At 41.4% G+C, this 12,010-nt stretch overlaps 1 protein-coding gene across 1 annotated transcript in view; it reads left to right on the top strand.

The window, feature by feature from the left end:
* The window catches only part of LOC117537649 (cadherin-12-like), a 102,397-nt gene extending 95,889 nt beyond the window's left edge, over positions 1-6,508 (top strand). The window contains exons 11-12 of the mRNA XM_034202937.1: positions 842-1,093; positions 5,274-6,508. Of these exons, the coding sequence (XP_034058828.1) occupies positions 842-1,093; positions 5,274-5,785 (764 nt within the window). The 3' untranslated portion in view covers positions 5,786-6,508. The remainder of the gene's footprint in view (positions 1-841; positions 1,094-5,273) is intronic.
* The last annotated feature ends 5,502 nt before the right edge of the window (positions 6,509-12,010 follow it).

Here is a 12,010-nt window from a genome sequence, read left to right as displayed (position 1 = left end):
AGTGCCAGAGGCCGTGTGAGCACCCTCCCAAATACAGAGAGGGATGTGATCGGCAGGGACAGGAAGCACAAAACACTGCGGGCCTCGCTACAGGTGCTGCAAACACAGAGAGGGAGAGAGAGTGCCGACAAAGCCACAGTTCTGCACGACATGCAAGGTGTGCTAAAACGCCTGACCTCCAGTCAAGAAAAAGTGACAGGCTCCGTCAGAGGAACAAACCCGGCTTGACAGGGGTCAGAAAGTCTCTCTGCAGTAGAACAACCTGAGACATTCCCTCTCCCTGGTTTACATTGTCAGCCTCCATTTCACTCATCATCCTCCCATCTCTCCAAGTTTGTGTGTTTTTATTATTTTCTTGATCTTTTATCTCACATTGCTGATCTGCTGTTTTCGAGTGACGCCGCCTGCACACAGAGATAAGAAATAACATCCCATCTCAGTGTTTCAGGGAATGATGTATGGAGTGTGGTTGGCTTTTAAAGAAAGCGGTGTAAAATGGGCGAGAGTTTTTATACGTTGCCGTTTCTCATCACATTCAGGGAGGCACATTTGGAGAGGATTTGATATCAAACATGAAAAGTTATCAGACATTGAAAAGTGTTATCTTGCTCATTCATGGACCTCCAGACTTGCTTGGAGCATTGTGTGATTGATGTGAGGGTATAAAGGGTGAAATATTTTCTTTTGCTTTTGGTCAGAGCACTTTATAAACTGTATAGATCAAGGAAGAAAGTACTTCTTCAGGCCTCTCCATGCAGATTTATGAGTTTCTTTTCATCCAAGGCCTTTAAGAAAATCTGTTTTCGAAGATTTCTTTCATGATTTCTTTCCTTTCTTCTAGACAACACAGCTGGAATTGTGACTAAGCGGGGTGGCTTCAGGCGGCGTTTGCAGGAGATCTACCTCCTTCCTGTGGTGATTGACGATAATGGCTACCCTCCTAAGAGCAGCACCGGCACTCTGACCATCCGTGTGTGTGGCTGCGAGTCCGATGGCTCACTGCTAACGTGCAGCGCCGAGGCCATCTTTCTCCCCGTGGGCCTCAGCACAGGAGCGCTGATCGCTATCCTCCTATGTATCATCATCCTGTTAGGTGAGGCCTGCCGTGTTCTGGCTTGTAAACATGCTCCATTGTAGCCCTGCATCATTGATAATATTAAAGGAACCAGGGAATTGCCTAGTGTTACACTCAGAACAAGGTAACCACACACTGGGTATAAAACATTCAATGACATGTTTATTTTCATGCTTGGTGAGAGTATGACATTTGTTTGAACTTTTGCTTGTAACTTTTACCTGTCAGCTATTACCTTTTCAAAAATGCCATTTCCATATGTTTATCAAATCAAACAGTCTTTACACTTTGACAGGTTAAGTAAACATTTTGACCTTTAAAATCAATTTAGTGCCGTTTTAAGATATTGATTGGCTATAATGTGAAATGGAAAGTAAATTGTATGACACAGTTTAACATGGCACGATAATTTTTTTAAGGCAACCTTACCCTGGGTAAAAAAAGGTATACATCTATTTTATTTAGCAGAAATGTTATTTCAATTAATCTCAGTAAACTGTGGGTGTTTCTCAATGTCGAGGACGCTTCCTTGGTGGGACACGTCTTCCGAGTCGTGGTCCTTCAGAAGCGAGGCAAGAATCCTTCCTTTCATTCGGAGAATGAAGAATGGGACAGGCTAGCAAGTGTGTGTCATAGGAGAGGCCCCGCCTTCATTTTTCCACCAAAGATTTGGGAAATTGGTCCGTGCGCAAAGCATTGTGGGGATTTTAAGACCGCGGAGGCTACACGTGCAGCCTCGAAATTTCCCGCAACGAAGTACGCCGGCCTCGGTAGAATTCCAAGTACCCTGGACATTGGAACAGTCCTTCGGCGGCACTCGATGACGTAGCATCCTTGAAATAGTGGCTCTGGAGCAGCTTTCCTTGACATTGAGAAACACCCTGGCCGTCTCTCAATCTCGAGGATGCTGGCTTGGTAGTCGCGTACTTCCAAGTCACTTCCTTCAGAAACGAAGCAAGTATGCTTCCAAGCCACGGCTTCGGAAAACGAAGAAGAATGGAACAGGCTAACAAGTGTGTCACTCTTTCTAACGGTTTCAACCATGTCTATCTAATTATGAACTTGCTTTACTTTCACGGAACACATTTTTGGTGAACATATTTACCAACACATGTTCTACGCCACTACATACTTACAATGTGTGCTGCGTCGCTTCAGCCATTCTCCGCAAGGGTTTTTGAAATTGGTCCGTGCGCAAAGCATTGTGAGGATTTTAAGGACGCGAAGTCTACTACCCATGTGCAGCCTCGAAATTTCCCCCAAACCAAGGACGCGGCCTCGTGGAATTCCAAGTATGCTGGAGATTGGAACAGTAGGTTACTTCGGTGGCACTCGATGACGTAGCATCCTTGATATATTGGCTTGGAAACCAGTATCCTCGAGATTGAGAAACGGCCCCTGTGTGCTTTTCTGACATGAATGTGTTCTGCTCTGCAGCAAATCTGCAGTGTCTTCAGCAAACAGACTTTTATTTTGATTGGCATATTAGGTATGAGTTTTATCTTCCTAATTTTGAGATGTTGATTGATTTTTTATGTCAAATTAAAACATCTTATTGTAGGAGATTGAGCTCAACACCTGAATATAATCCTAGTGCAGGATTATTTTCAATTCTTTACAATTGTTTTATCCAAACATGCCGAATTGACCCTCAGACTTGTTCTGGCGCCTCTCCAGGAGTGTCCACAGTTAATTATAGAACGCATATGAATTTAGTCATTCAATGAGCAATAAAGATTGTAGGGAGGAGCTCTTGGCTCTATAAACTAAATCCAATCTCGCTGCCCTGTGGCCGCTCCTCAAGCTTCAGCTTTCACATTCCCCACAAGGTCATGGTTGTAAAACTCCTCCTTAATTCCCTGCTATTAATGCCCTATCTCATCTACATAACAGGGAGGAAGTAAATGTGGGTTTATGTGATCATTCTCTGAATTATGAATATGGGATGGTTGGTTGTTAAGGAAGTTCCTAGTTTACAATGGAAGTCAAGGGTAGCCATGACCTTTAAATTGAGCTGTATTTACTTGTATTTTTCTCCGTGTGGCATAACAATTTCAGTTTTTTTAAATATGTGAGCAAAATGTCACTGCTATAAATGTCAAATATTTTTAGTGGAGTAAAAAGTACAACATGTCCCTATCAGCTGAAGTGGACCAGTAAGTAGAAGAACATATCATATTCAAGTCCAATACTTGAGTAAATGTACTTAATTTGTTTCCATCGCTGCATGTGGTGGAGTAGCTGTGTGCTGCAGAGCTGTTGGTGTGTTCCCTTCATCTGAGGGGAACGTCTTCAAAGCTCCAAGTCAACTCGCCCCAGAGGCTGAGGCTGACGCCAAATTGTCATGCTGTCCCTGGGAAGGAAAGTGGTGGAGAAAATCAGAACTCACACTGAGAACATTTTCATAGAGCCACTTAGTTCCTGTGCAGGATTTGTCAGGATGACCCAGTTGTCCTGTGAGGAGGAATGATGAGGTAAATTAAAGAGACCAGCACACAGGCTTTCATCTGCATTGCTGTTTCTTTCAAACTGATGTGGATTGGCTGCACCCAGTGACAGGCTGTGTTCAACCAGTGAGTCCTTCTATACTGTAGCTGGCTGTTGTCGAAATCTACATAGGGGCCACTGGGGGGAGCTGGCACACTATATACAGGCAGATCAAAATCACATGGGAGTGAAGGGAGGCAGAGAGAAAGTGATATACAGCCAGGATGAAAGGAAGAGACCTACTTAAGTCTATTTTTCAGTCTGAATGTGTTTTTTGGACTCTTTCGCTTTGAATAATTCCATCTATCCTGGCCATTGCTCTCCTGCCTGGATGCAACTCTATATTGAAAGGAAAAGAAAAACACATATTTTACTGCAGATTTCTCAGAGGAGACCAGGAGAGGGGCATCGAGGGAGACAGATTACATTGACAGAAGGGAGAGAAGGGAATGTATTGTAACATAATGTGTTGAGCATCACACTGCTGCACTTCAGTGTTGAAAATGTGCAGATCCTCAAGCTACATATGAAGGCTTGTGAGCAAAACTGTGTGCTTTGGCTCTATCCAACAGTGCTCACAGTTGTTGTGCTACCTATAAGTGTGTAATGTGGCCAGCACACATTATTTGCTTTGAGCCACAAAAGCAATTAAATTCCCAGAAGGTGTTGATGTGCGGGTCAAACTGTGAAAATAGTGCATTATATGTCTAGGTTTTTCATAACCATGGTTTCAATGGGATTTCATTTACTACCTCCTTGTAAAGCAGGACTTCACTTTATAAATAGAATATCATTGGGAGGGATGAAACCCTCTTTAATGGTCACACACACAGTGACATTTGTTCTCTGCTTTTAACCCATCCTAGTACCAGGAGTCTAGTACTAGGAGCAGTGGGTAGCTATTGTACAGCACCCGGGGAGCAATGGGAGTGAGGGGGGAAGGGGGGTGTCTGGTGCCTTGCTCAAGGGCACCACGGCAGGTCAGGAGGTGAACTGGGACCTCTCCAAGTAGCAGTCCACACTCCATATTTTAGGTCTGGTCGGGGACTTGAACCGCCGACCCTACGGCTCACAGTCCAAGCCCCTACTGACTGAGCCGCTGCCGGAATTAAACCCGTCTGAAATATGGGCTGCATTAAAGCACACAAAGCTAAATACAGATGGCAGTATCTTTGTGCGCCTTGGAGTCAACAATAGCATTCTGCATAAAAATGCAAACTTGCTGATTTTATGTTCACCATCTTGGTTTAGCTTGTAAGCATGCTAATTATTGCTAATTAACACTTAACACAAATTACGGCTGAGGCTGATGTGATTTTTATAGCCTTCCAGAGATTGGGAAATAAACCAACGTTTTTGTGAAAATAATGGGATCACCGAAGTCATCGGAATGCATGCTGTGGGGCACATGAATATGTAAGAAATCTGATGGCAATGAATCCAAATGTGTGTTGTTTACTGTAAACTAAAGTGCTCATGACAAGATGGCGCCTTGTGACGGTTCACAAAAGTAATCATGGTTCATCCTCTGGGGACCTAAAATATCTGTACAAAATGTTCATGGCAATCCATTCCAAAGTGGTTAATATATTTTAGTCCTGAGCCAACATCACCCAAAACCTTGACATAACCCCACGTTGTCCCTTGTGCTTAGTAGATTAGTTGTGTGAACAAGTCTAAATATAATTTCTCAATTTTTTCTTTCCCCCAGTAATCGTGGTCCTCTACGTTGGCTTGAGACGGCAGAAGAAGAAAGAAACCCTCATGTCATCCAAAGAGGACATCCGGGATAATGTGATCCACTATGACGATGAAGGAGGTGGAGAAGAGGACACGCACGCCTTTGACATGGGGACGCTTCGCAATCCCAAGGTTGTCAAAGAGAACCTGTTCCGCAGGGACGTCAAACCTGAGATGAAGAGAAGTCCGAGGGCACCTGTCTCTCAGGACAGCGCTGACATCCGGCATTTCATTAACCAGCGTCTGAAGGAGCACGATGTGGACAACTCGGCGCCGCCCTACGACTCCCTGGCCACGTACGCTTACGAGGGCGATGGCTCCGTGGCTGAGTCGCTCAGCTCCATCGAGTCCATCGTCATAGACCCTGAGGAGGACTATGATTACCTCAATGACTGGGGGCCCCGCTTTAAGACACTAGCAGGGATATTCGGGGAGCAGTCAGAGACTCAGTCGAACTCAACCACCACGGAGAACACACATTGATGTTATTCACAGACTCGAAAAGGAAATATGTAACAAAGTTTGGTTTACGACACACAATAGTTTACCATTGTTTTCCTCACATGTTATTTGTATCCATCTTATTCCAGCTTTCTGTTTTCGTTTTGATTTGGTACTTTACCATGCTCAGTTCCACAATTGTAAAAAAAATAAATGAGGGAACATACGGTAACATGATTAGATGAGCCAAGCAGCCATTCAATTATCTTTCAATTGAATGTTCCTGTCTTACATTTTGTTTCCTATTTGGGGAATACGCATACACACGGAAATGTTTTCATTTCCTAGAACATCCTTAAAAAGTGCCTCCATATAATTGTTCTTTCACTTGCTATCTCATGCCACACATCCAGTGTTGTTCTTTATATCCCCATGGCTGATTCTGTCACCTTTTGCTCTGTCTACCGAGAGCAATGCAACATCTGTGAGGACATACATTGGCCCGAAGAAGGCCAAAGATGTTTTGAATGTTATTTATTGTTCTATTTATTTATTGGCTGAGTGAGTTTGATTATTTTGTTGTGTATTTATCTATTTATCTCAGTCATCAATCTGTATTTTTTTTATTTTTGGAGGAATTTTGTAATTAAAAAAGGCCCACATGAAAATGTATGTTTCTGTTAGGTGGGTGATGTGAATAGACTTGTACTAGAGTTGTAAAAACATTTATTAGGGCTAAATAATGCAGTTCAGTCATGTAATAAACACAGTTTTTCTTAAATAAACCACACTTGGACAAACTTCCTTTAAGTGTGTTTGGCTTGCATTATGTACTGTATGGTCTATTAATATTTAGAGTTCATCCATCACTGGGTTAAAACAATACGGCACTGCTCATGATGAGGGTCTCTGCGACTAATGTGAAAGGGCCATAGCACTTTACAGCAGATAAGTACATTAGGTGGAATGTAATATTATTTCTGGAAATGATGAGCGCATTTATGGGCAGCAAAGTATCTCAGTGCCTGCAGTTCATATTCTCCTTTAAATTGCAATGCATGTGAAGAAATTGTAAATGTTTAATGCAAACTTGGACCAGAATCCCTCCAAACTAGAAATGGAGAAATCACTTTTCAGTTGATTGGTTTACTTCAGACCAATCAACAAATAAATGCTTTTAAAAGTGAGTCTAGCTGGAATTGACTAAACATTTATATGCTTAAAAAAGGCAATCAAGTAACGTCAGTCACAGCGGCGCTTCAGTACAATTTCAAAAAAGCTTTACTTCTCCAGCATTTGAACGAAGTGGCTCAGACTATTTCTCGCCATGGTCTGGTGACGACGTAATGAAAGGTCTGGATGAAAGCCAAAGCAGTCAGTGATATATAATGCAGAGCATCTGCCAATGGAGGTGAAATGATTCCCCTTTTGGTCTCTCTATCACATCCAGTAGGTATTCCCCAAATCTGAGATTTATTAAGTCTTCTATAGCCCTTGCATGCAGCATGAATTGCAACAATAGGGATGTGACTCAACTTCTACGCCCATGGCCATACTACCCTCACGAGTTATGGTTGTTAGTTACTTAAACCAACAATGTAGTCACATTCCAAAAGAGAAAACAGTGTGTTGGATGATTAGAGAGATCCATACGATATTTATGTTAAGCTCTGAACGAGTAACTGGGTTGAACACACAATTTAAACATTGAAAAAGGAGACAAGAGTCGAGTGAATTCAAGGCTTTATTGCGAGGAAGAGGACTGGGAGTTGTGGCCGTGTTCGGGGGAAGGCGCAGACGGGGAAATCCAGTGAATGGAGCAGAGGGGATCCAGGAAGCCGGGGCCAGGGATTTCAACTTGAAGCGGGAGCCAAAGGGAAAATCTAATGACCAGAAAAAACCAAGTGAGAAGGCCAGGATGAGGGGAATGGAGAGGGACAGAGGACCAAGGGAGACAAAACACACTTCAAGACCCAGGTTTTTATACAGGTGCAGGTAAGTGGTGGCAAACCGTGAGATGAGCAGCAGCTGAAGAGGTGTAGAGGCGGGAATCCAAAAGCAGGTCAGCCACGCCCAGCCAGGGAGTTTTAGGTATACGGATTTTGCGTTCTTGTCAATTTCAAAGCATTACACACGCCTATAATAGCTTTGGAGTTTTAGCCATGATATATGTGAAATATCTCAACATCTATAATATTAATTGGGAACATGTTTGGTAGACATTTTAATTTTGCCCAGACAATAAATCCAAATGACTTTTGGTTACCATGAGGTTGGCATTTGTGGTTTTGAGGCTAATGTCTCCTCCCTCATGATGAAATGAAATTACTTGAGTGATTCCCTTACTTTTAATTATACATCTTTTCAATACTTTCTGACCAAATGTGTTAACAATATTGCCATACCAGCCATACCTGTAATGTTATATTTGATTAGACATATAAGCATGTTATCATGCTCAACATGAACATAGTAAACAATTATACCTGCTTGTGATATACTATGAGCACATTAGCATTACCAAAGCTAGCTCAAATCACCAATGTTTACTTTATCAAAAAGCAGCTAGATGGGCAGTAGATTTTTACTGTTTTACTAACTGTACAGACAAAGAAAAGCCATTACAAGGCAACAGCACTCTGGACTTCATTAATAAACGGGGAATCAATTTATTGAAATTATTTGGTGACATCTGTTTGGTGATCTTTAAATCAGCGGCTGCTCCGACACTATGACTCATCATGTCAAGTAGTAATAGGCAGCGAAGACGGAGCAAACAGAGACATCAGCACTAAGGGGGTGCTGGGGTGCTGGGTGTGGGACGAGGCTGCCATCCGATGCATAAACATGAGAGAACTGGCGCAACCTACACAAAAGCTCATGGGAGAGCTGCTATTACCAGAAGCCAAAGCCAAAATAAGTGATGGCATTGATACTGTCTGTGTTGGACAGCATTCAACCCTCTGTGCCCTAGTGAACAACACTGTCCAGTCTAATTGTTTAGTTTTCTCTCCAGCTTTCTACTGCCAAAACCCTACCATGGGTGTGATTGACTCCATCAAATCAAAATGTCCTCTTTCTTATGAGTCATTTATCAATAATTGCACACAAACAGCACAACTGTATTTGCCATAACAAAGATGTGGCAATCATTTCATTTTTTAACATCACAATCACAAGGCTTTCAAATGATGGCTGCATTGTTTGGTTGTGAACAAAAGTGTTTACATAATTTGATTTCTGACTCACACAAGTCTGTGCAAGCGTAGCTGTCAGGATTCAACAAAGACGAGTTGTCACAGCATCTTTTGAATTAACCATTCCATTGTTGTATACAGACAACAGTTTGCTTAGACTGTTAGAGGTGAATAAAAAAAACATAATTAAAACCACTCTAAATGATGCTTAAATGTATCATGAACCCCTGTTCTGCACACTTCTGTTGTTCCTTAATGTAGTTCTGATGCATATGGTTGCTTTCATTAATACCACTCACTTTGTATTCATATTCTGCATCTAAGGAGAGTGTTTTATGCATATGGAGATAAAGCTGTCACCACTGCTGCTGAGTGCTCTCTAAGCTGACAGCTTTGCTTTACAGGAATGTGCTGATCTTGGTGTGCATATATTTGTGGCCACTAACCTTTGTTAACCCTCTTAATTATGCGGCATCAGCGGTAACTAACCTTGAGGCTGTAGCATGTAAGCAAACACAGCAGTCATTATCGCACCTTAGGAACAAGTTTATTGAGTGTGAAGCAATAATTAAGACTCAAATTGATGGAGAGACAAAAACTAGCGCTTGCATGGGCAATTTACACACGTTACAGGTTTATTACGTGCACCTAGATGGTGTAAATCTAAAGCAATTTAAAAGTAAGTAATGAGATCTTATGCTCAGTTTATTTTTATCAGAAGTATTGATACAGTACAGAGTTGATTTATAGTGTTGATTTATGTCAGTTGGTGTTTATGTGTACTGCATTGTATTGGTGTCAAACCCAGTTTAAGTGCGATGGGGTTTTACCTGAATGTGCACCACAATACAGTCTAGGTACATGTTCTGCTCATCTACTGGACAATCACTCAGGAAGTCAGAGCTACCGAACACAGCCCTATCTGAGCTGTTACACTGGAGACAGAGTTGAAAAGAACAAGGTGAAACAGGCAGGCAGTGAATCAAAGCATTGTATTTTTTTCCTTTGAAGGTATTACAGAAACATTAAGATGCCAAGTAACATCTTAAACCCGTCCGCACATTTCTGAAGCATGTAAGAACAATTCTAAAATCCTTCGTCTTTATTTTTCAACTTTTAACAGCACTTTGATCCTTGATATATAAAATAAGATCACTGTATTTTTGTACTTTGAGAATGGCAGAACTGGAACAATAAAAACACAAATTTTCAAACTTTAGACCAACTCTAAGCACTTGAACACTTGACGTATTCATTTGAAAAAATGTATTAAAACAAATATCCATTAGCTAGCTCATGCAATTTCAGGAAGAAGTATGGCTCAACATTTCCTTAAAATTAATTTGTTAGCCTCAGGAGCACATTATATGGCTGTTGGTGTTATACTCAACAAATACAAAATAAACTGCAGGAGGTTAAAGTTGTATGCAACATGAAATCGAAAAATGTACCTCTTGCTCCACTTTACAAGCAATTCTCTCATCGTTTCACTCATGCTTGGCTTAGTAAAATACTGTTATTAAATGTATGACAGCAGAATGGTTAACTCAGAATCAAAGTCAAATGTCCAGAGTAATAAGGAAATGACATGTTACTGTTAAGTGTTTGAAAGGGTGCCACGATATGTCACTCCGGATAGATTCATTTAAACAAATGACTAATAGCAAAAGGGAATTGATGCCAATTTGCATGGTATTCATTTGACTTCTATTGGAATCAAAAGGTTCCTGTCACATTAGTACAAAGGGAAATATGAGTTCCATCAGGTCTGAAAAATTAATCAAATTTGGGAGTGGCTTAAAAGTGCCTAATACTCTCCCTAATACCCAACAGTGAATCAGAGTGTATAGAAGTCTATGAGGAAGTTGACCACTTCTGATTTGATCACATTAAACATTTTATTGATAAGTGTATTGTCTCAATTGTTAGTTTCAGATCTTCTTCAATACAGCATGAACTTTATTTTGTAAATTATGCACCTATTAACAGTAAAATAAACTTGTGCTAAATAACAAGACAGCAGCAGACAAAAAACAAGAATACAGAAAAAGACAAGACACTGGTTTTCTAGCGTCAACAACATTACTTTGATGGTTTGTTCTGAACCACCAAACGTACCCATAACATCATCCCCGAGTAGTCATCTCTTTAGACACCATTGTTTTTACCAGTTCATTAACTAAGGAGAAAAAGCGCTTCCTTGTTCACCGCTGACTGAGTTAAGGGCCATATGCCTAAACATGTAGAGCACACATGTCTTAAAGTCATTCCTTTTACCCATCCAATCGCCTGCTTGTGTGCTTTACTAACACTTACGGACACAGACCATTTCCTTGGCAGTCCCAAAGGGGTGTGTGAGTGCTATTTTTAGATCCAATCCATATGTTTGTTGACTGTATTTGAGCTGCCTGGCGAGCTACATGCTATTGGAAAGGCAAATAAGGAATTACCAACTGGTGTGTCTTAACTTAAGGGATATTGGTGATGCTTCGTTTTAGAGTCTTATTTCAGTTTATAACAATTTATAATATACTTTTTCTTTTGCCAGAGGGTTGCCTCTTTAATACCCTGAAATATAGGATTAAGTTAAGGATGTTTAGCTTGCTTCAGGGAGTTTATCCAAAAGTTTTAAACCAGTCTGTTCTGTACTATTACAACTGATGGTTCACTAAAGAGCCAAATAAGGGTGATTAAAGATCTGGGAATGTTCCCTCCAAATCTAGGGGTATACGAAGGGGAGTAACAAAACACAGAATTGACCAGGAACGAGAAAAACTGATCTCTGATGCCACGAGCAGGTCTTTTAATGGACAAAAAGAACACGGGCTCACCAGCCAATTTGCGCAGTAAACTAATGTACCAATGTATACGGGAACACAACTCCTAATAATTGATAAAACACAGGCCTCACACAGAGACAGAGACATGCTGCACACATGGAGCCAGAGGAGAAGGAGAGACGCCACTGCAGCCTTCCTCAGGTCCTTTATGGAGGCCCTGATTGGGGATTGGGAGCACCGTGGCATGTAATTCCCAAGGTCTTCTACAACTGCAGTCGTGCTTCTGGTAT

Source organism: Gymnodraco acuticeps, unplaced genomic scaffold (genome assembly GCF_902827175.1).
Source record: "Gymnodraco acuticeps unplaced genomic scaffold, fGymAcu1.1, whole genome shotgun sequence".
Lineage (NCBI taxonomy): Eukaryota > Metazoa > Chordata > Actinopteri > Perciformes > Bathydraconidae > Gymnodraco > Gymnodraco acuticeps.
This window is presented reverse-complemented; position numbering and strand designations above follow the sequence as displayed.